A 24,699-nucleotide genomic window follows, 5' to 3' on the forward strand; every position below is an offset into this window, starting at 1 on the left:
TTTATTGAGTGTCTACCATATGTCAGACCCTGAGTAAGTACAAAACGTTCAGGGAAAACAAAACAGACTTGATTCCTACCTTCGGAGGTGGCATCCTAGAGGAGGAGTCACAGAAGTAAACAGGCAATTATAGGAGTCTCTAATTCCTCACCTTTCATTCATTCTTCAGCCTGCTTTATGTATTCAGACTCTGTCCTATCATATTCACTGAAACTATCCTAGCCAAGGTCATGAATGACTACCTTGTTATTAAATCCTGACCCAACTTCTCTGTGGATTTTAGCACTCTTAAACTCCCCTTTTTCTTAACGCTCTCTTGTCCCTTAACTTGCGTTGAATAACAATTTCTTCTTGTTTTTCCTTCTTTTCTGATTGCTTCTTCTCATCTCATTGCATTGGGTGCTGATGTTCCCTCAGGGCTCTATTATTTAACCTCTTCTCCATCTGTATAGTCTCTTCATGTAATCTTATATATTTACATGGCTTTAACTACTACCTATGTACTGATAACCTCCAAATCCATGTAACCAAGGAAACCTGAATAACTCCCTCCCATCCATGGCCAAAGCTAAAGACATCCTATTAAAAACTGTGTTATAGCTATACCACAACAGTTCAAGAGTTTCCTCAGTTGCTACCTTCTACCCTCCATTCTGAATCCACTTCCTCTCAGGTATCATCCTCAGTTTCCGTCCTTTTGTCTACTACTTGGACTTGCTTTTCAGCATTGTTTGACTGGTTGTCTTGCTTTCAATTTCAGAGTTATCCCTGAGTGCTGCCTCTCAGATCATGCTGTTCTGCAACTCTCAGCCAGTCCTGCCTCAGTTCTGAACCCAGACGGGTTCATTATTCTCAAACATTACTTATCTGAAAGGGGAGATCATAAACTAGCTCATATATCTTTCCTGAGCTTCAAAACTATATGTACAACTGCCTGCCTTCATTACTACCTGTATGTCTTCAGGATCTCCAATTCAGTCTGTCAAAAAATCTTCTCCTGCTCGGTATTCTATCTCAGTGAATGGTCTCACTATCTATCCAGGGGCCCAATTAGGGAATATAAAATTATTCTTAACTCTTCTTCTCTTTTACTCCTTATATCCATGTCCTATCAATTCTAACTCTCTATATTTTCAAATCCATCCCCTTAATTTAATATTTATTGTCACTACTTCATCATTTATCTTGTGAATCACTAAGTGGTCTCCTAACTGGTCTCCCTGCTTCTCATCTTGCTAGTTCCAATATATTCTTCATGCTGCTACCAGAGGACTTTCTCTGACAGGAATCCACATCACTTTTGGTGGAAAACCACTATGACACCTTATTGGTAATAAGATAGTAATGTAGGATCTGGCTCATGCCTTCCTTTCCATCCTTGTCTCTCCTTACTCACTAGCCTCTAGTTTCAAAGAATGTGCCACTGTAAGGTCTCAATTCTAGAAAAGCCTTAGGATACATGTGCTATATAATGGGCCATCTTAAATTGCTGAAACCATGAACTTCCCCGAGCTTATGACTCTATTGTTGGCCAAGTCTAGGGCTTGGTTCTGGACCTGAGCATACCTCCTTGCTGCTCTGACAAACTCCCTCTAAGTAAGATATAGAAAAGAGCCAATATACCTCACTACAAACTTCCTTTTTCCCAACATAGCACCAAGCAACAAAATTGTGTCTGTACTTGACATAGTAGGGCCCAGCCCAAGTAACGCCACATATACAGAGAACTGGAGAAAGATCCTTGAGAGTTCTGGTATGAGCTGGAGAAATGTGTTCATAACATTGTACTCCAGAGTGGAGAAAAGAAAGTCTTAGGGCCTGCTGGGCGCAATCACTAATGCCTGTAATCCCAGCACTTTGCGGGGGCTGAGGTGGGTGGACCACTTGAGGCCAGGAGTTTGAGACCAGCCTGGCCAACGTGGTGAAACTCTGTCTGTACTAAAAATACAAAAATTAGTTGGGCGTGGTAGCACACGCCTGTAATTCCAGCTACTTGGAAGGCTGAGGCACGAGAATTGCTTGAACCCAGGAAGTGGAGGTTGTGGTGAGCCAAGATTGCACCACTGCACTCCAGCCTGGGTGACTGAGACTCTGTTTCAACAATAACAACAAAACAACAACAACAAAAAAGAAAGAAAAAGAGAAAGAAAGTCTTAGGGCCAAGCTGAGCCAGAAAAAAATGTTTGCCCAAGGTGGCTACAAGCTGCCTAGCTGAAATGGAGAATCAGAGTCAAGGGCTAAAGGAGCCAAGGTCATAGCCAGGAAAATGATTAGTGACTATGCACAAGATTGAAGGAAGGATTGAAATAGTAACACAAGCAGCAAAGTCAGTGATCATGAGGGTTAGAGGCAGGAAGAATCAGGTATGCTGACAAGTCAAGCAGGAATTAAGTCTGTGAACAACAAGCACATACTGAAGCTTCCTTGTCATGTGGCCTTGCTCTATCTTGCAAAATTCTTCCCTAGCCTCCTTTTAACTCTGGTGGGGCCAGAGAGGAATAGTGTAACACAATGATACCACTGTATGTAGGACTCTACTCCATACTCAGTTCCCAAAATCAGGCAACGGACAACCAGAAACAATGCTCTTTCCAGACACCACCTACAAATACAGAGCAATTACTCCCTCTGTTTCGATTATTCTCAGGTATGATTATCATAGATTTGGGACCTAGAAGAGCAGAGTTTGAAGATAGCCATTAACCATTCAGAATAGCTGGAGTGAATGAGCCCAAGAGGGGTCTGCTGAGCAGTGCCCAGCTTGTCTCCTGAAGGAAGGATGTTTTCTGGCCCAATAAATAGATGATCCAGGTCAGAGCTACAGGGGCCTTAGAAACCAGCACAGGATCTCCTTCATTTATCTTGCTTTTCCTTGCCATCCTCCTAGGAGTTCTCATTACATTCCAGAAACTGCCTCCAAATTGATCTGAAAAGTATCAAGCTGCTGCTGAGAAGTTTGTTCTGGCTTATGTGTTCCAGAAAGAAAAGGTTGACTTCTCCTACAACAAACTGGCTGATCCTAAGTTTTCATTTTATGACAAGACTTTGGTGGAAGCAGTGAAAAAGGGAGATCACTGGGTGCACTTGTTTTTCCGCTCACTCTCATTGTGTCATACCGTGATGTCAGAAGAAAAAGTAAAAGGTGAGGAGAGGCCTAAGGTAGCTTCATGGACTGAGAATATGTCATGGAGTCTAGGCTGGAGGTAGGGGTGATTTGATATGCTTTGCAATGGCCTAATCTAAGAAAGAACTTTCTATTAGGTAGCTTTGTCTGGCAATGGAATGGATAGTCAAGATAAGTGTTAGCTCCTGTTAATACCAGAGGTATTCAAGTAGAAAACAAACTCTTGGTTTAAAAGAAGATTCATTCATTCAGTAGGAGTCAAACTTGGTGCTGTCTGGGAGCTTCAGATTATTTTCATTTCTTTTAATTTTTTATGGTGCTCTACATTTTCAGAGAAACTTTTCTGGTAACTAACTATAGAATGATCCCTGAGGCTGAGAGCAGTGGCTCATGCTTATAATCCCAGCATTTTGGAAGGCCAAGGCAGGAGGATTGCTTGAAGCCAGGAGTTTGAGACTAGCCTGGACAACAAAGTGAGATTCCCCCTGTCCACCCCTATCTCTACAAAAAAAAATTTTTAAATAAATAAAAAAATTAGCCAGGTGCCAGGCGCAGTGACTCACGCCTGTAATCCCAGCACTTTGGGAGGCCGAGGCGGGCGGATCATGAGGTCAGGAGATCAAGACCATCCTGACCAACATGGTGAAACCCCCATCTCTACTAAAAATGCAAAAATTAGCTGGGTGTGGTGGCGCATGCCTGTAATCCCCGCTACTCAGGGAGCTGAGCCAGGAGAATTGCTTGAACCAGGGAGTTGGAGGTTGCAGTGAGCCGAGATAGTGACATTGCACTCCAGCCTGGCGATAGAGCAAGACTCTGTCACAAAAAGAAAGAAAGAAAAGAAAAGGAAAGGAAAAAAAAAGAAAAAAAATTAGCCAGCTATGGTGCTGCAGGCCTGTAATCCCACTTACTTGGGAGGCTAAGGCAGGAGGATGGCTTGAGGGTAGGAGTTTGAGGTTGCAATGAGCTATGATCGTGCCACTGTACTCCAGCTTGGGTGGCAGAGAGACCCTAGCTCTAGGAAAAAAAAATTATCCTGAGGAGGGTGGTAGGAAAAAGAAAAAAGAATGGTCCCTGAAAGCATAGCCGTGGGAACTTCTGATCTTGAAACTCTGTGATGTTCTGCCCTCCAGATCAGCCCCACTGTCTCTGACAAGGCCTCCTAAAAGATGAGTTGTCATCCTCTTGTTGCTTCACAATTTGAAGATATCTCCCCTATCCTAGCTTTTTTTAGTAACCAGATCTGGCTATGTCATCCATTAATTTATCCAAACCTCTTTAGAAACAATGAATGAGAAATAATTGATTATAAATTAAGACTTGGCAGGGTGCAGTGGCTCATGCCAGTAGCAGGAGGCTGAGCAGGTGGATTGTATGACTCCAGGAATTCGAGACCAGCCTGGGCAACATAATGAAACTCTGTCTCTACAAAAAGTAAAAAAAAACAAAAAAAACAAAAAAAAACAATTAGTCAAGTGTGGTGGTGTGCACCTGTAGTCCCAGCTACTCAGGAGGCTGAGGTGGGCAGATCACCTGAGCCCTGGAAGCAGAAGTTGCAGTGAGCCAAGATCATGCCAGTGCACTTCAGTATGGGTGATAGAGCAAGACCCTGTCCCAAAAAATAAATAAATTAATTAAGAAGACTTTTTTTCCTTAACAAATAAGAATTTATATAACCAGGCCAGGCGCAGTGGCTCACGCTTGTAATCCCAGCACTTTGGGAGCCTGAGGCGGGCAGATCACAAGGTCCAAAGTTCAAGACCAGCCTGGCCAATATGGTGAAACCCCGTTTCTACTAAAAATACAAAAATTAGCCAGGCATGGTTGCGCACACCTGTAGTCCTAGCTGCTTGGGAGGCTGAGGACAGAAGAATTAGTTGAACCCGAGAGGCGGAAGTTGCAGTGAGCCAAGATTGTGCCACTACACTCCAGCCTGGGTGACAGAGCGAGACTCCATCTCAAATTAAAAAAAAAAAAAAAAAGAATTTAGACAACCAAATGAATCACATCCTTTAAAGTCAATGTACTCTTAATACTACCAGTAGTGACACCCTATATTTGTATATCACTTTACAGTTTTACAAATTGCTTTCATTTGTATTATCTCATATAGTCTTCACATCAGCCCTCTGAGGTAGGCAGAACAAGAAAAATGGAAACTGATGCTAAGGGAGCTTAAGTTACTTGCCTAAAATCCTATAGCTAAGAAGAGCAGAGATAAAAACCCAATGTCACGTTCACCGCATGCTTCTCTGACCTGCTGCTATTCCAACAAGCTGCTATTATTTGAAGCATATTTGGCCTTAGCCTTGTTTACTGCCCCAAGTAACAGAGCAGGAAATGCACAAGAAAATAATCTCGATTGTTCAGTAGATATATCTTATATCTGAAAATTATATTCCCCACCTACCATATTCACAAGCATAAGACTCTAATGATGCATAACTGTTTTAAAAATCAAATCAACCTTCAGAAGAGAAATAATCTAAAATATACCTGAAGTTGTGATAATATTCTAACAAAGGAGTTGCAGAAATATCTTGAAGAATATCAGATTGAAAGACTGATTCAATAAGGTGAGTCATTTAGCTTCCCAGGGTGACTTTCAAAGATGACAACACTTGCGTATATATATATCTCTCTATATATATAAACTATATATATATAGTTTACTAAATCATCAATCTTATTTTCTTACAGCAGTGTTTTTAAAAGCGTGGTTAGTCTTATTCAGGAGCACTTATGCAGGACCACCTGCATGAGAATCACCCAGGAGATTTGTTAAAAATTCATTTTCTTAGGCCCTCCTCCCAGATTTTGTGATTATGGATTCAGTTAAGTTTGGGAGAGATCCAGGAACTAGCATTTTTAACAAGCTTCCTGAGCCATCTTTACTCACTAAAGTCAAAGAATAACTGCCTGTTCAGTTTGTTTGTATACATTGTATGTTCCATATACCTCTGTAAAGTAAGTTGAAAATAATGGAAATGAAGGCCAGGTGTGGTGGCTCATGCCCATAATCTCAGCACTTTGGGATGCCGAGAAGGGAGGATCACTTGAGCCCAGAAGTTCGATACCAGCCTGGGCAACATAGGGAGACCCCATCTTTAAAAAAAAAAAAAAAAAGCCAGTTGTGGTGCATACCTGTGGTCACAGCTCCTTGGGAGAGCAAGGTGGGAGGACTGCTTGAGCCTGGGAGGTTGAGTCTTCAGTGAGCTGTGATCACACCACTTGCACTCCAGCCTGGGTGACAGAGTGAGACCCTGTCTCAAAAAAATAAAAATTAAAAATTAAAAAAAGGAAAGGAGAAAACACTGATATGTTCTATGCAATCTGGCCTTGTAGAGCCAGACTTGTCAGGTAGTTTTAAAGAAACATGCCCCTCTCTGGGCTCTATCTTTATATAAACCACTTAGAAGACAGTGTCACTTCTGGGTGGACTTCAGCTACTCATCTCTGTGGGCTCTGGTTGCCCTCTTCTCTCCTGTCAGGCATGCTGGTGTACCAGGCTCAGTCACCAGATGAAGGTGCCCTGGTCACTGCTGCCAGGAACTTTGGCTTTGTGTTCCGTTCCCGCACGTCTGAGACAGTCATACTGGTCGAAATGGGGAAAACCAGAGTCTACCAACTGCTGACTATTTTGGACTTCAACAATGTGCGCAAGAGGATGTCTGTTATTGGTGGGTGCCCTTCCTAGTTGGCCTTCTCCCCTTCTTTGTCCTTCATACCTATTCACACATTGCCTTTCTTTTTTATCTACACGTACATGCTTTCTCCCACTCACATACCTTCTCATAGGTATGTGCCTCAAATACAAACATGCAGCCATCCCTATTTTCTCACATATCCTTTAACTTTTCTCTTACACACATATGTGGGCTTGCTACCATATGCTAAGTCCACACTAAGTCCCTAGTGTTCCTGAGCAGTGGCTTGTCAGCACCCTCAAAGCCACGGTGAGGGCAAATAATAAATTTATAAAGCCTGAACATGGAATAAGAGATGGGAGCAGACAGTAAGGGAAAATTCATACTGTCTCTTTCAGTTAGTTTGAGCCCCTCATACTAAAAAGGAAGGTCATTTTTCACCCGTGGCATTACTAGATATGAGCCTTGGTCTGGGACTTGGAGATACTAAATGTGATTCTACATCAGACTCTTCCATGGGTAGCACTGAACCCATGGAAGAACTGGTTCTGTAAGTTCCTCTCTCACTTTTAGCAGCCCTTGCCACATCATTTATCCTGTGTGACCACTCACTGAGTACTTAGCCTGCATTAAAGGGAGAAACAGTGTCATGGGGAATAGCCTCCTATTATCCCTCATTGGCTCAGATAAGTTATAATAAGAGACTGATAGTTACTTTGCTTAATTTGCTTATCTTTAGTGCGGACACCTGAAGATCGGATAATGTTGTTTTGCAAGGGTGCAGACACCATCATCTGTGAACTGCTTCATCCATCCTGTAGTTCCCTCTGTGATGTGACCATGGAACATTTAGATGTAAGTGTTTAGGCTACAGGAGAAGGAAGGTGCGGGTAGTTCTCTGTATCTGGATATGTAGCCACGTATGTGTCCCTGGGCCATCATGTTTCTATATGGCTATATAATGATGTCTGTGTCTCTTTAATTGGTAGAAGAATAAAACTATCTTATTTTGTGGGATTTTCGCCGACCACATTGCCAACTTCTATATCAAAGAGTTGAGTGTGACAGTACCCCAGAGGCATGATGAGGATTGTGTCCATGGGAGTATTACAACAATCAGAATAGTTCTCTGATTCTTGATTCAGGAGTTTCCATAGTCTGACCTGGAGTTTGCTTTAGAATAGGACCTGTTGTTTCTTTCTCTTGCCTGATTGCCCTGGCCAGAACTTCCAATACTATGTCGAATAGGAATAGTGAGCTAGGGCATCCTTGTCTTGTGCCAGTTTTCAAAGGGAATGCTTCTAGCTTTTGCCCATTCAGTATGATATTGGCTGTGGGTTTGTCATAGATAGCTCTTACTATTTTGAGATACATTCCATCAGTACCTAATTTATTGAGAGTTTTTGGCATGAAGGGGTATTGAATTTTATTGAAGGCCTTTTCTGCATCCATTGAGATAATCATGTGGTTTGCTTTTGTCATTGGTTCTGTTTATGTGATGGATTACATTTATTGATTTGCATATGTAGAACCAGCCTTGCATCCCAGGGATGAAGCCGACTTGATCGTGGTGGATAAGCTTTTTGGTGTGCTGCTGGATTCTGTTTGCCAGTATTTTCTTGAGGATTTTCACATTGGTATTCAAATAGGAAGAGAGGAAGTCAAATTGTCTCCATTTCCAGATGACATGATTGTATATTTAGAAAACCCCATTGTCTCAGCCGAAAATCTCCTTAAGCTGATAAGCAACTTCAGCAAAGTCTCAGGATACAAAATCAATGTGCAAAAATCACAAGCATTCCTATACACCAATAACAGAGAACTAAATCATGAGTGAACTCCCATTCACGATTGCTGCAAAGAGAATAAAATACCTAGGAATACAACTTACAAGGGATGTGAAGGACCTCTTCAAGAACTACAAACCACTTTTCAAGGAAATAAGAGAGGACACAAACAAATGGAAAAACATTCCATGCTCATGGATAGGAAGAATCAATATTGTGAAAATGGCCATACTGCCCAAATTAATTTATAGATTCAATGCTATCCCCATCAAGCTACCACTGACTTTCTTCACAGAATTAGAAAAAAAAAAAAAAACTACTTTAAATTTCATATGGAACCAAAAACGAGCCTGTATAGCCAAGACAATCCTAAGCAAAAAGAACAAAGCTGGAGGCATCACGCTACCTGACTTGAAACTACACTACAAGGCTACAGTAACCAAAACAGCATGGTACTGGTACTAAAACAGATATATAGACCAATGGAACAGAACAGAGGCCTCAGAAATAATGGCACACATCTACAACCATCTGATCTTTGACAAACCTGACAAAAACAAGCAATGGGGAAAGGATTCTCTATTTAATAAATGGTGTTGGGAAAACTGGCTAGCCATATGCAGAAAACAGAAACTGGACCCCTTCCTTACACCTTATACAAAAATCAACTCAAGATGGATTAAAGACTTAAATGTAAGACCTAAAACCATAAAAACCCTACAAGAAAACCTAGGCAATACCCTTCAGGACATAGGCATGGGCAAAGACTTCATGACTAAAACACCAAAAGCAATGGCAACAAAAGTCAAAATTGATAAATGGGATCTAATTAAACTAAAGAGCTTCTGCACAGCAAAAGAAACTATCATCAGAGTGAACAGGCAACCTACAGAATGGGAGAAAATTTTTTGCAATCTATCCATCTGACAAAGGGGTAATATCCAGAATCTGTAAGGAACTTAAACAAATTTACAAGAAGAAAACAACCCCATCAAAAAGTGGGCAAAGGATATGAACAGATGCTTCTCAAAAGAAGACATTTATGTGGCCAACAAACATATGAAAAAAAGCTTATCATCGCTGGTCATCAGAGAAATGCAAATCAAAACCACAATGAGATACCATCTCACGCCAGTTAGAATGGCGATCATTAGGCTGGGGGCAGTGGCTCACGCCTGTAATCCCAATACTTTGGGAGGCTGGGGCGGGTGGATCAGAGGTCAGGAGATTGAGATCATCTTGGCTAACATGGTGAAACCCCGTCTCTACTAAAAATACACAAAACTAGCTGGGCGTGGTGGCAGGCGCCTGTAGTCCCAGCTACTCGGGAGGCAGGAGAATGGTGTGAACCCAGGAGGCAGAGCTTGCAGTGAGCCAAGATCGCGCCACTGCACTCCAGCCTGGGCGACAGAGCAAGACTCCATCTCAAAAAAACAAAACAAAACAAAAAAAAGAATGGCGATCATTAAAAAGTCAGGAAACAACAGATGCTAGAGAGGATATGGAGAAATAAGAACACTTTTACACTGTTAGTGGGAGTGTAAATTAGTTCAGCCATTGTGGAAGATAGTGTGGTGATTCCTCAAGGATCTAGAACCAGAAATACCATTTGACCAAGCAGTCCCATTACTAGGTATATACCCAAATGATTATAAATGATTCTACTATAAAGACACATGCACACGTATGTTTATTGCAGCACTATTCACAATAACAGAGACTTGGAACCAACCCAAATGCCCATCAGTGATAGACTGGATAAAGAAAATGTGACACATATACACCATGGAATACTATGCAGCCATAAAAAATGATGAGTTAATGTCCTTTGCGGGAACATGGATGAAGCTGGAAATCATCATTCTCAGCAAACTAACACAGGAACAGAAAACCAAACACCACACTCACAAGTGGGAGTTGAACAATGAGAACACATGGACATAGGAAGGGGAACATAACACACCAGGGCCTGTTGGGGTGGGGGACTAGGGGAAGGATAGCATTAGGAGAAATACCTAATGTAGATGACAGGTTGATGGGTGCAGCAAACCACCATGGCACGTGTATACCTATGTAACAAACCTGCACATTCTGCACATGTATCCCAGAACTTAAAGTATAATAATAATAAAAAGAATAGGACCTGTTGTTATGGGAGGCCCTACCCCCCCAGCTATGATGAGAACAGACTACCTAGAATAGAAAACATCAGGCCTGGACTGTTCGATACCTCTCTCTGTTGTCTACAGGATTGGAATCATCAAAGGCACCTTCTCTACCCTACCCTACCTTACTTCTACACTCTAGGATTTGGGATGTATCGAAAAGAGAGAGTAGCTCCAGCCATCGGGCACAAGAAAGGAAAACCAGATCCATACTCTTTGAGGTTTTCACCTCTAAATCTGTATATGCAAAGGGTTGGGGGACTAGGGAGAGAACAAGGGACAGAATAAGAATGAAGATAGATCACAAAAATGTTTGATAAATCAGAGAATATTCTATTTTATTAAGTCACCTCAACTTGACTCTCCATTAACACACAGCCAGAAGCCAGAGAACAAATGGCCAATAAGCTCATGAAGAGCTAATTCAACATCATTAGTCATTAGAGAAATACAAAAATCAAACCCACAAAATCCACGTTACACCCACTAGGATGGCTAAAATCAAATATTTGAAGGAAAAAGAAAGATAACCAGACAATAATAAGCATTGACAAGGATGCAGAGAAATTGTAACCCCTCTACATTGCTGATGGGAAAGTAAAATAGCACAGCCATTTTGGAAAACAGTCTGGCATTTCCTTAAAAAGTTAAGCATAAAGTGATCATATAACCTAGCAATTCCACTCCAAGGTATATTTCCTAGAGAAATGAAAATATACACCCATACAAAAACATGTACACAGGTGGAGGGATGGGAGCAAGATGGATAAATAGAATCCTTCACTGATCATTTTCCCCACAGGAACACCATATTTGACAACTATCTACATTAAAAATCACCCTCAAAGAACCAAAAACAGATGAGCAATCAGAGTATCTGATGTTAACTTCATATCACTGAAAGGTGTACTGAAGAGGGTAGGAAAGACAGTCTTGAATCACTAGCGTCAGCCCTCCTGCATCCCCTAGCAGTGGCCACATTGTGCAGAGTATCTGTGAATTTGGGGGAGGGAGAGTGCAGCAATTATGGGAACTCAGCCCGTCAAAACACAACCAGTGCCCACAGAGGGAGCATTTAGACTAGCCCTAGCCAGAGGGGAATCACCCATCCCAACAGTCAGAACTTAAGTTTCTGGCTGGGCACGGTGGCTCACGCCTGTAATCCCAACACTTTGGGAGGCCAAGGTGGGCAGATCACCTGAGGTCTGGAGTTTGAAACCAGTCTGACCACCATGGAGAAACCTATCTCTACTAAAAATACAAAAAATTAGCCAGACATGGTGGTGCATGCCTGTAATTCCAGCTACTTGGGAGGCTAAGGTAGGAGATTTGCTTCAACCCGGGAGGTGGAGGTCGCAGTGACCTGAGACAGTGCCACTGCACTCCAGCCTGGGCAACAAGAGTGAAACTCTGTCTCAAAAAAAGACCTTGAGTTTCTGCAAGCTTCACCATCACAGGTTAAAGTGCTCTTGGGTTCTAAATAAACTTGACAGGCTGTCAAGGCCACAAGGACTGCAACTCCTAGCCAAGTCCTACTCCTGTACTGGGTTCACAGCCACTGGACTTGGAGGGTCATGAGACCCAGTGAGACACTAGTCTGGGTGGCTAAGGGAGTGCCACCCCTACCCCTACCCCAACCCCAGGCAGCACAACACATACCTCCAAAAGAGACCCCTTCCTTCCATTTGAGGAGAGGAGAGGGAATAATAAAAAGGATTTTGTTTTGCAACTTGGACACCAGCTCAGCCACAGTAGGACAGGGCACTAGGCAAAGTCATGAGGCCCCCATTCCAGGCCCTAGCTCTTAGGTGAGATTTTTAGACATGCCCTGGGCCAAAGGGAACCCACTACCTTGAAGGGAACCCAGTCCTGGCAGGATTTATCACCTCCAGACCTGAGAGCCCTAGGGTCCTGAATAATCAATAGCACTAACCAGGTAATACATGCCATGGGCCTTGGGTGAGACTGTGAGATGTGCTGGTTTCAGGTGTCACTCAGCATATTCACACTGTAGTGACTACAAGGAGAGACCCCTTCTATTTGAAAAAAGGAGAGGGAAAAATAAAGAGGACTTTATCTTGCAGCTCAGCTACCAGCTTGGCCACAGCACAAGCAGGCTCCAGGGGCCCCCAATTCCAAGCGTTGGCTCTTAGATGGATTTCTAAACCTACCCTTGGCCAGAAGATAGCCCATTGCCCTGAAGGGGGAGTTCCAAGCCTGGAAGCATTTACCACAGGCTGATTGAAGAACTTTGGGGCCTTAAGTGAACATCATCAGTACCCTGGCAGTACTCCCCATAAGCCTGTCATGATGGTGGACACAGGGAGAAACTCCACTACCTGGGAAAAAGGGAGAGAAGGGAGGGAAGAGTGGGAAAAACCATTGTCTTGTGGTTTCAATGCCAACTTAACTGCAGTGGAATAAAGCACCAAGTGGATTTTTTGGGTTTATGACTCTGGGTCCTGGATCCCAAATGACATCTCTGGACCAGGCTGGAGCCTTGGAGAATCACCACCCTGAAGTGAAGGACACAAGAGTGGCTGGCTTCACCACCTGCTGATTGTAGAGCTCTAGGCCCTTGAGTGAACATAGGTGGTAACCAGGTAGTGGTTACAGAGGGCATTGGGCAAGACCCAGAGTTGTGCTGGCTTCAGGTCTGAGCCACCACAGTCACAGTGGTGGTCACAGGGTTGCTTGTGTCCCAGCCGAGGCAGTTCAGCATAGAGAGAGAGAGAGACTCCATTTGGTTGGGAGAATATAAAGGAAGAAAATAAGAGTCTTTGCCTAGTAATCCAGATAATTCTTCCAGATTTTATCCAAGACCACCATCTTATCCAAGACCACTTGTACTGCTACAAGTCTGCAAAAATGACAGTGTTCCTGGGCTTGGGGTGCCTCCTAATGCAGACACGACTTAGATCACAACACCCAAGTCCCTAGTATCACATTGAATGGAGAAAAACTGAAAGTCTTTCCTCCAAGATCTGGAACACAACAAGGATACCCACTTTCAGCACTGTTATTCAGTATAGTACTGGAAGTCCTAGCTAGAGCAATCAGACAACAGAAAGTAATAAAGGACACCCAATTTGCAGTTGATATGATCTTATATTTGGAAAAACCTAAAGATTCCACCAAAAAAACTGTTAGAACTGATAAGCAAATTCAGTAATGTTGCAGGATACATACTCAATATACAAAAATCAATAGCATTTCTATATGCCAACAGCAAGCAATCTGAAAAAGATATCAAGAAAGTAATCCCATTTACAGTAGCTACAGGGAGAATTAAATACCTCAGAATTAACTTTACCAAAGAAGTGAAAGATCTCTACAATGAAAACTATAAAACATTGATGAAATAAATTGAAGAGGACACAAAAAAATGAAAAGATACTCCATGAGTTGGAAGAGTAAATATTGTTAAAACGTCCGTACTACCCAAAGCAATCTACAGATTCAGCGCAATCTCTATCAAAATATCAATGACATCCTTCACAGAAATAGAAAAAACAATCCTAAAGTTTATATGGAACCATAAAAGACCCAGAATAGCCAAAGCTATCCTGAGCAAAAATAACAAAACTGGAGGAATCACATTACCTGAGTTTAAATTATACTATAGAGCTATAGTAACCAAAACAGTATGGCAATGGCATAAAAACAGACACACAGACCAATGTAACAGAATAGAGAACCCAGAAACAAATTCATACACATACAGTAAACTAATTTTGGACAAAGTTGCCAAGAACATACCCTGGGGAAAAGACAGTCTCATCAATAAATGATGCTGGGAAAACAATATTATTCATATGCAGAATAATTAAACCAGGACGGGCATTGTGGCTCATGCCTGTAATCCCAACACTTTGGGAAGTTGAGGCAGGAAGATCACTTGAGCCCAGGAGCTCGAGACCAGCCTGGGCAACAAAGCACAACCCTGACTCTATTTTTTTAAGTAAATTAAAAAAAAAAAATGTAAAGGAGAATGAAAACAGACCCCTATGTCTCACCATAAATATCAAATCAAAATAGATTAACGACTTGAATCTAAGACCTCAAATTATGTAACTACTAAATGAAAACACTGGGGAAACTCTCCAGCACATTGGTCTGGGCAAAAAATATATTCAGTAATACCCCACAAGCACAGGCAATCAAAGCAAAAATGGACAAATGGGATCACATTAAGTTTAAAAGCTCTGCACAGCAAAGGAAACAATCAACAAAGTAAAGAGACAACCCACAGAATGGAAGAAAATATCTGCAAACTACTCATCTGACAAAGGATTAATAACCAGAATATATAAGGAACTCAAACAACTCTATAGGAAAAAAACCTAATAATCCAATTTAACAATGGGCAAAAGATCTGAAGAGACATTTCTCAAAAGAAGACATGCAAATAATAAACAGGCATATAAAAAGGTGCTCAACATCATTGATCATCACAGAAATGCAAATCAAAATTACAATGAAATATCATCTCACCCCAGTTAAAATGGCTTTTATCCAAAAGACAGGCAATAACAAATGTTAGCTAGGATATGGATAAAAGAGAACCTTTGTACACTGCTGTTGGGAATGTAAATTAGTACAGACACTATGGAGAACAGTTTGGAGTTTCCTCAAAAAACTGAAAATAGAGCTACCATATGATCTAGAAATCCCACTGCTAGGTATATACCCAAAAGAAAGGAAACCAGTGTATTGAATAGATATGGTCACTTCCATGTTTATTGCAGCAATATTCACAATAGCCAAGATTTGGAGGCAAAAAGTTAAGTGTCCATCAACAGACAAATGAATAAAGAAAATGTGACACATATACACAAGGAGTACTCTTCAGTTATAAAAAAAGAATGAGATCCTGTCATTTGCAACAACATGGATGGAACTGGAGATCATTATGTTATTAATAAGTGAAATAAGCCAGGCACAGAAAGGCGAACTTTGCATGTTCTCAATTAGTTGGAGCTAAAAATTAAAACAATTGAACTCATGGAGACAGAGAGTAGAATGATGGTTACCAGAGGCTGGGAAGAGTAGTGGGGCAGAGGGAGGGAAGTGAGGATGGCAAATGGGTATTGAAAAATAGAAAGAATGAATAAGATCTAGTATTTGGTGGCACAACAGGGTGACTATAGTTAATAATTTAATTGTACATTTTTAAGTAACTAAAAGAGTATAATTGGATTGTTTGTAACACAAACGATAAATGCTTGAGGTGATAGATACCCCATTTACCCTGATGTGATGATTATGTGCCTGTATCAAAATATCGCATATTTCCCGTAAATATATACCCCTACTATGTACCCACAAAAATTAAAAATTTTTTAAAAAAGTGTACCCAAATATTCTAAGCTGCATTGTTCATAATGGCCAAAAAAGTGACATAAGCCTAATGTCCATCAACAGATGATTGGATAAATAAAATGTGGTTTATCTGTACAATGGAATGTTATTTAGCAATAAAAACGAGTGAAGTACTGATAAATGCTACAGCAGAGATGAACCTTGAAAACATTATGCTATGTGAAGAAGCCAGTCACAAAAGGCCACAAAGATTCCATGTATATGAAATGTCCAGACTAGGCAAATCTATAGAATCAGAAAGTAAATTAGTGGCCATCATAGGGCTAGGGGAAAATGGAATGGGGAATGACTGCTAATGGATACAGGGTTTCAGCTTGGGATAATTAAAATATTCTGAAATTACACATTAGTAATGGGTGCACAAATTTTGTGAATAGACTTTTAAAAGGCCATTGACTTGTATACTTTAAAAGGATGAAATTTATAGTATATGAATTATATCTCAAGTTTTTTTTTTTTAAGTCAGTGAAATGTCCCACACAAGACAGCTCTTATGCCTTATACTGGTTCCCAGAGGCCATAGTATTTTTTATGGACTAGACTTTTATCTTTTAACCTTTCAGAACATGTGAATTAGGGTACCTTTTCTGAAAGCATTTCCACAGACTAGCCTCAAAGGAAGCCAGAAAACTGTTTCAGATCTTTTGACATGCTTCCTGCTTACCATCCTCAACAGACACTTACAGTGAAGCCTGACTGTACTACAGTGTATTCACCACTGATGGCAAATCTGTAAGAGTCAAGCTGTAACAACCCACTCACGCAAAAGCAGAACTCCAGGCCCTCTGAGACAGGGATCAGCAAACAGGTCATGCACATACAGGTAGCGGGCAAGATTTGGCTCCCAGGCCCTAGTTTGCCTCATACCAGCTCTAAGAGAAAAAACACACAAGTAGGGATAAAAGATAATGTTAACACATACCACAAAGTTATTTGTTGAATGGATTAATGAAATTGTCATTGTATTGTTAAGCTTGTCAAGTTATTTTATCTGTGTCCTATACAAAACTAGTTTCTGCCATTGTCACTTCCTTCTTAGAAACTCTCCTGAAATCTTTTCTGGGGCTTCCTAGACTGCCAACATCATAGAGGTTTAAGAGATGACATTCCATCCATATATTGTCTTATGTTAATTTCACCTGACAGCTAGCATCAAACACTTCGGCGTTACACAGGGAACTGAGAGTAAATTCTGTTTCTCTTGCTCTTATAATGCCAAAGTGAATTAGTTTGCCACTCACTATAGCAATGATCGTGTAGAATTGTTGTCATGTGCAGTTCTCGATATTCAAAATCTGTTTCTAACCCACCCTTAGATGGATATGAATTCTCCCCTAAACCACCCACACTCTCACCCAGCCCTCCTATGACCAAGAGTTTATTCCTGCAAGATGGTTAGCTGTGGTTAGTTAGGGTATGTCAGCGGTTAAGGAGCAAAACGATGCTAACTCACCCAAAGAGCATTTCAGTGGTGCCCTCATTAACATGCCGGCTATGGCTAATCAACTGAACCAACCAACTATAGACAAATACACAAGTATGTGCTGTGTAAGATGCCCAATGAATATTTGAGGAAGGAAGGGAGAGAGGAAAATGGAAGTGAATGTGTGCTTGTAAAAACTAGTAACACCTTTGATTATTTTTTATAACTGCTTCTTTTTACTTTATTATTCCCTTCATTCTCATATCATAGTCATCATTATCCTCTCTGTAGAGGGTACATTATCATCCCAATTTTACAAGTAAGAGATCTAGACTTGGTTTTTCCCAGAGTCAAACAGCAAATTACCTAACCACAAGTAAAAGCTAGAACCTTCTATCCTTCAGAATTACTATCAACCTTCCAGCTATGCTGGCCCCCATCTTTGGGACGTTTTGCTGAAAAAGCACATCAGTTGCTTTCTGCTTAGGCTAGGAACTAGCCCCATATTACTAATTATTAAACCCTATTTTGCAGGCAAATGAAGCCTGTGGGGTTGGTCTGCCGCTCCCTTAACTCAGCCTTAATCCAGCCCAGGCCCACTCAGCGCACACACGTGTATGTCTTCCAGGATTATGCCAGTGAAGGCCTTCGCACCCTAATGGTGGCCTACCGAGAGTTGGATGAAGCATTCTTTCAGGACTGGAGCAAGAGGCATAATGAAGCCTGCTTGTCTTTGGAGAATCGGGAAAGCAGATTATCAAGTATCTATGAAGAAGTCGAAAAAGACTTGATGGTTAGTGAGGAAGCCAGGGATAGACTGGGGGCAGTGATGGGGCCTGGCAGTCAGCAGACTGAGCAAGGGCTCTGAAAGTGGCTCCCAGAGGATTGACAGATGCAGGCTCTCTCTGGGAGGAAAGATAGGAAGTCTTGGCAGGCGAGCCCCATAGCTTTGTGCCAGGGAGGCTGGATACTGGACTTCCAGCTGATTCAGTATATCCTGGACCTTCTCAATCCATAATGGAAGAATGCACTGGTTGTAATTTTTAATCTTTCTGGCAGTGTTTCTAATTCCAAAGCTGTTCACAGAAGCTAAGTAATCTAGTTGAAAAGCTGTGTATGTTGTGAGGCAGAATGTGCTGATTTTTATACCACTGAGATCCTCACTCCAGGACAGAGCCGGCTCACTAGAGTACTGAGGTGCCAGTTCAGTCGTTGGGTAGCACTAAATTAAAAATAATTAATTATTTTTAATAAAAGGGGAAAAGCCTCTTACCCTTTTCCTCATTCACTGATACATCTTTTCAAAGCTGTTAGGGGTCACAGCCATAGAAGACAAGCTACAAGATGGAGTACCTGAGACAATCATCATCCTGAACAAAGCCAAAATTAGACTATGGGTTTTAACTGGAGATAAGCAAGGTAAAACCCCTAGACTGACTGATCCTCTTCCCTATCCACCTTAGCCATTTCTTTTCTTCCTCTTTCCTTTTTTTCTTAGCCATTTTTTGACAAGTATCTTGTAAGTCAAATCAAGTCCTCAGAGGACACCTTTATTCTCAATCTTGTATACAATTTGCTGAGCATATACTTTATGCCAGATGATATATTAGTCATTGAAGACAGATGAATCAATCAGACATGACCTGTCACCCAGGAACTCACAAGCTAAACTTTAAAATTGTCTTTGACTGTACCCTATTGTCCCATAGAATCACTCTCCTACTATATTCCACAAATTTGTCTGAAAATCCTCCTATGTTACCCTCCCAGTTCAACCTATTTTCTTTGGCTGTACTTAACACAAACTTCTGAACTCATCTCTCTGTCTCTTGCCCTTATTAATTTCAGTACAGCCAACATACAACCATCAGTTTAATCTTCCTCAAATATACTAATTTTATGATGTTACTCCTCTGTTCAGGGACCTACAGTGACTCCATGTTGTAAAGGTTGAACTCCTCTATCTGGCCCTCAAAACTTTGATAATCTATTGCTCTTCACATCCTTATCTGCATCCTAATGTTACCATTATCTTAAATATGCCCCGCAAAGAAACCAATTCCTACTCTAAGGTCTTGGTTTGGGTTGTTTCCCCACTTAAAATGCCTTTTCCTTCAAGTCTTATTCATCCTCCAAGGACTTCCTTCAAGAAATTTTCTGTGACAATTGCAATCTCTCCTCTGAATTCTGATACCACGTGTAGCCAGGATTCAGGGCTTGATTTTTTTCTTAGTATGAATTTATTCCAAATTCCAGACTATTTTATGGGGGCATAAAATCTAGCATAGAGATGGGCACAGTGCTGTTCAAAGAAACACATCCTGATTGCCTGGAGAGGTAGATAAAGACTGAAATTGTTCTAAGAAATAGGGTAAGGCTTTCTAGAGAAGGCCAGAATGACCATAGTTATTGATAAGTAACCCACAAGTCTGTACAGGTAGACAATCATCTGTGGATGTTTGAACATGATCTCCACTGATTCTTTAAAAATGCACTTTGATTGCATCCATGGCAAATGTGGATGAATGGGCTCTGCAGCCCAATATTAGAGCCTGTGTACGTGTACATTATAAAGATCCTGTCCCTGTCTTAAACACCAGCCAAAATGAGACTTGTGCTCCCCCTTCGCTACAGAGACTGCTGTGAACATTGCCTATTCCTGTAATCTGTTTGAGGATGAAATGGATGAGGTGTTCATCGTGGAAGGCAGGGATGATGAGACTATTCGGAAAGAACTCAGGTATAGATGGGGGATTAGCCACAGCCAGTCTCTGGACCCAAAATTTCCCACCTATCTCTTCCCTTAGTGTGGCTCCCACACAACCGGAAGGAACAGATGAGACATGGAGGAGGGAAAAAAAAAAAAAACTAAAATATTTGAAAAAATTTTGTAAAGCAGCATTTGGGCTAAATGGGGCTGGAATATGGGGGATGGAGAAGTGTAGCATGTGAATGGTCAGGGACCTATGGCAGTGGCAGGTCTTGAGAGGCTGTCAAGTCTGAGGTCTTGGCTGGTGCTTTGCAGAGTTCCTGTATCCCCTTTGCCCACTTTCATCTGGGGACACATTTTCCCTCCTAAATTCTGAGACTTCAGGTCAGGCTCTGACCACTACTCTTTGCTTTCAGGACAGCAAGGAACAAGATGAAACCTGAGTCTCTCCTGGATTCAGACCCCATAAACATTTACCTCACCACGAAGCCCAAACTGCCTTTTGAAATACCCGAGGAGGTGGCCAATGGCAACTATGGCTTGATCATCAATGGCTACAGTCTGGTGGGCAACACAGAGCTACACTCTATTGTCTTCTTCCAAGGAACCCTCTTCCTAGGTCCAACACTTCAGGGAAATTTCAAGACTCCCTTTCCTCTTCCATGAGTCACCCTATTCCCCTTCCCTTCAGGTGCCCTTGCCTGAAAGACTCCTTTCCCTAGGCTTCTCTAGGAAGAAGTAAATAAGGAAAGAGAAGGGCATATTTCTTCCTTATCCAAATTCAAATCCTTCTCTACTGATGTGGCCTGTCACTTAAGGGAAGAGGGAAGCAAGCAGAAACAGGTCCCCCAAGAAGTCACTTGAGCTCTTAGCCCCATCAACAGATTTGGCCCAATGAGAGGTCCCGACTAGTTTCCCATTGGAGGCTGAGTCAGATGTGAGGATGCCTAGAACTGACTTGGGGGCTTGGCCTCCCTTGGGGGTGGAGTGCCTTGGAAGCAGCTATGCCTGCCCTGTGAAGGATAGGAGGGTGTGGAGGGAAAGGGAACCATTTGGGAAGGTCATACTCTGAGAGCTTTTTTGGGCAACCTGAAGAGTGAGTGTGTCCTGGTGCTACAGGCCTATGCTCTAGAAGGGAACCTGGAGTTGGAACTGCTGCGAACAGCGTGCATGTGCAAGGGGGTGATCTGCTGCCGGATGACACCCCTTCAGAAGGCCCAGGTGGTAGAGCTGATGAAGAGGTACAAGAAGGTGGTGACACTGGCCATCGGGGATGGGGCCAATGACGTCAGCATGATCAAAGGCATGTGAGGGGAGGGGGACAGTTAGCTTCCAGCCATGGGCTTGCCCCTTCCTTCCTCCATGGGCAAAACTGATCTGAGTGGTACTCTGTTGCTGGCTCACACTCCTGCCTCTCATATGTGTTACACATTTATATGGTTTTGCAACTCCATTCATACTCCTCTATCCCTGCACTCCCATTTATTGATACATGCAGGCATCAGCCCATATCCACAGGTATGCACACACATTCAAATTCATGCATTTACACTATGAGTGTAAGCACACACACAGATACACATGGCTCCCACAAGAACACATGCTTACATTCACAGAACAGGCTGTGCAACTACCACACCTTCTTTCTGAGATGACTCAAGGTCCACAGAAAGGACCCCTGGGCAGGAGTCATAGTCTGTTTCTTTTTTGAAGGCTGTAGGCTGTGATGCCCAATTCAGAGATCTTTTCTTTCCCAAGTCTATGTTCCCAAGAGCTTGCCCTGCTCCCCTGGCTGGAGGAGAATAGGTGACTTATTGATCACTTTGGACCAGTAGAAGCAAATGGCTGACATTTACTAGGGTTTGTTTTGTTTTGTTTTGTTTTGAGACAAGGTCTTGCTCTGTCACCCAGGCTGGAGGGCAGTGGCATGATCATAACTCACTGCAGCCTTGAACTCCTGGTCTCAAGCAATCCCCCTGCCTCCACCTCCTGAGTAGCTGGGACTACAGGCACACACCACCATGCCCAGCTATCTTTTAATTATTAGTAGAGGTGAGGCCTCACTATTTTTCCCAGGCTGGTCTCAAACTTCTGGCCTCAAATGATCCCCACCATCTCAGTTTCAAAGTGCTAGGATCACAGGCATGAGCCACCACACCTGGCCAAATTTACTGGTTTCAATTTCAGGTGAATGTTGACCTACCAGCCTCCAGCAACATGTAGGTCTGTGAGATATGGACAAATCTAGAGGTCCTCTAGTCCAACTTCTCTGCCCATACAAGGAACTCTAGCAGATATTCCAGCTTCAGCTTTAATACTAGGAAGTATTCTTGCTCTCTTCCCCAGTTTCTAGACCCTAGGGATATTTAGGAGTTTAGAGGTTTGAATTATCCCATCAAGCAGTGCAGTAGGCGTATTCCAGACCAGTGAATTTGGTATATGCCAGAAAAATGGCAAACTACCACAAACTAATTAAAACTTTTAGGAACTTCAGTCTTTCTCTTCCATCAAATATAATTGCTTTATCCAGAAAAAGTCACCTTAGGCCTCCTGAAGAACTTGTTTCTCACTAACAAAGTATGTACATCACATACAGTTAGATTTTAGCCCCTTAGGTAAACTTAGGTAATTAAATACTGTATTAGATTGGCATCCACCCTGCATCTTGAATTAAGTGGGTTCCAGAAACAACAAGAAATTTTAACTTCAGTATCTGGACAGTAGGAAAGAGCCCAGAAGGCTAGAGTAGTGGCAAAGAGCATTCAGGACAGCTTCTAGTACTGGCCATGCCAGGCATTCTAGAGTGGCAGTGTCCAAAACAAACTACAGAAGACGGGGCTAGCACAGTGGCTCACACCTGTAGTCCCAACACTTTGGGAGGCTGAGGTGAGAGGATCGCCTGAGTCCAGGAGTTTGAGACCAGCTTGGGCAACACAGGGAGATGGTGTCTCTGTAAAAACAAAACAAAAAGGTGCAGAAAAGGGAGCTGTTTTCCAGTTTGTGAGGGAGGGGCAATCCACTAAGGAGAAAAGACTCCACTAGGTAAGAGACAGTTTGCACTGAGCCTAAAAGCATTTTCCAAATGTAAAATAAAGGGGTTTGTACAACATCATCTCAGCTTTCCCTTTACACTTCCCAGGCTGGGAGCCCAGCAAACAAGCTTTCTGTCTGAGAAGTTTCTGGGATTTTATTGCAGCTGCCCACATTGGGGTTGGCATCAGTGGCCAGGAGGGAGTGCAGGCCATGCTCAACAGTGACTTCGCCTTCTCCCAGTTCCAGTATCTTCAGCGTCTACTCTTGGTCCATGGCCGCTGGTCTTATAATCGCATGTGCAAGTTTCTCAGCTACTTCTTTTATAAGAACTTCACCTTCACCCTGGTGCACTTCTGGTATGCCTTCTTTAATGGATTCTCCGCACAGGTAGGTGATCAGTGGCAATCTCCACTCTGGTCAACTGGGTTTTCTGTAGTCATCTCTCACTTCAGCTAGCTCCGATCTTTTTTCACCTCTAGAGACCAATGAATGTATGACATGCTGCCATCCATTCATGAAGCCCTTCACCGCATGCTGATTCCATCTCCTAAACCTACACAAACCTTAGATTTCCAAGCCATAACTGTTCTGGCCTGGCTCTGATTTGGTCTTGACTTCTACTTTTAAACTTTCTTTTTATTTATGTATCTACTTATGTTCAGACAAGGTCTTGCTCTGTTGCTCAGGCTGGAGTGCAGTGGCATGAACATGGCCCACTGCAGCCTTGACTTCCTGGGCTCAGATGATTCTCCTACCTCAGCCTCCCGAGTAGCTGGGACTACAGGTGTGCACCACGACACCCTAATTTTTTGTAGTTTTGGTAGAAATGAGGTTTCACCATGTTGCCCAAGGTGGTCTTGAACTCCTGGGCTCGAGTGATCTGCCTGCCTCAGCCTCCCAGAGTCCTAGGATTACAGGCATAAGCCACCTGGCTTAAACTTTCCTTTAAGCTGTTTTCACTGATGTTGAGACTTAGAATTTCCAAACATATGTAATGGGAACAAATTCCTGGACCTTGGAGTTTTCTTAGCATCCAAAGTCATCTTTTTGGAACAGGCTAAGCCTCAAGGAGCTCAGCTCTGGGTCATGCCAGATAGGCCAGATACGACATGTTCACCTGTAGCCATACTTGGAAATACAGCTTCCCTTTGCTTCTCCTTCCCCACTCAGACTGCCTGTACTCCTGACCCCAACACACACACAATTGTTATTTTGATGAATTAATTCCATGTTTGAATGTGAAACCTCCCCCACCTTAGTGGGGAGAAGCGACGCCTGGATTTTGATGTTCTAAGAGGAGTCCCTTTTCCTATGAGAATTTTTTCAGAAACATCTCAAGGATTCCCAAGAGAAACACCCTCAGAAACAATTATCTTGGGAGCCCTACTTTTGTTGCCATAGACTCCAGGAATAACAGGCCAGTCAGCA

The 24,699-nt window shown here is 42.3% G+C and overlaps 1 protein-coding gene and 1 long non-coding RNA gene across 6 annotated transcripts in view; one reads left to right on the forward strand and one right to left on the reverse strand.

Moving 5' to 3' along the window:
- LOC105485722 (phospholipid-transporting ATPase FetA-like) overlaps positions 1-24,699 on the forward strand; it is a 111,236-nt gene that overhangs the window by 81,563 nt on the left and 4,974 nt on the right. For all 5 annotated transcript variants that reach the window (XM_011748139.3, XM_011748135.3, XM_011748140.3 and 2 more), the window contains 9 exons: positions 2,980-3,142; positions 6,616-6,804; positions 7,511-7,626; positions 18,157-18,321; positions 18,836-18,947; positions 20,163-20,268; positions 20,655-20,802; positions 21,358-21,541; positions 23,435-23,658. In XM_011748139.3, coding sequence (XP_011746441.1) covers positions 2,980-3,142; positions 6,616-6,804; positions 7,511-7,626; positions 18,157-18,321; positions 18,836-18,947; positions 20,163-20,268; positions 20,655-20,802; positions 21,358-21,541; positions 23,435-23,658 — 1,407 coding nt within the window. The remainder of the gene's footprint in view (positions 1-2,979; positions 3,143-6,615; positions 6,805-7,510; positions 7,627-18,156; positions 18,322-18,835; positions 18,948-20,162; positions 20,269-20,654; positions 20,803-21,357; positions 21,542-23,434; positions 23,659-24,699) is intronic.
- The window catches only part of LOC139358161 (uncharacterized), a 73,158-nt gene that overhangs the window by 31,072 nt on the left and 17,387 nt on the right, over positions 1-24,699 (reverse strand). The window contains exon 2 of the long non-coding RNA XR_011612697.1: positions 6,269-6,387. This is a non-coding gene — a long non-coding RNA (uncharacterized lncRNA). The remainder of the gene's footprint in view (positions 1-6,268; positions 6,388-24,699) is intronic.

Source organism: Macaca nemestrina, chromosome 14, assembly GCF_043159975.1.
Source record: "Macaca nemestrina isolate mMacNem1 chromosome 14, mMacNem.hap1, whole genome shotgun sequence".
Classification (NCBI taxonomy): domain Eukaryota; kingdom Metazoa; phylum Chordata; class Mammalia; order Primates; family Cercopithecidae; genus Macaca; species Macaca nemestrina.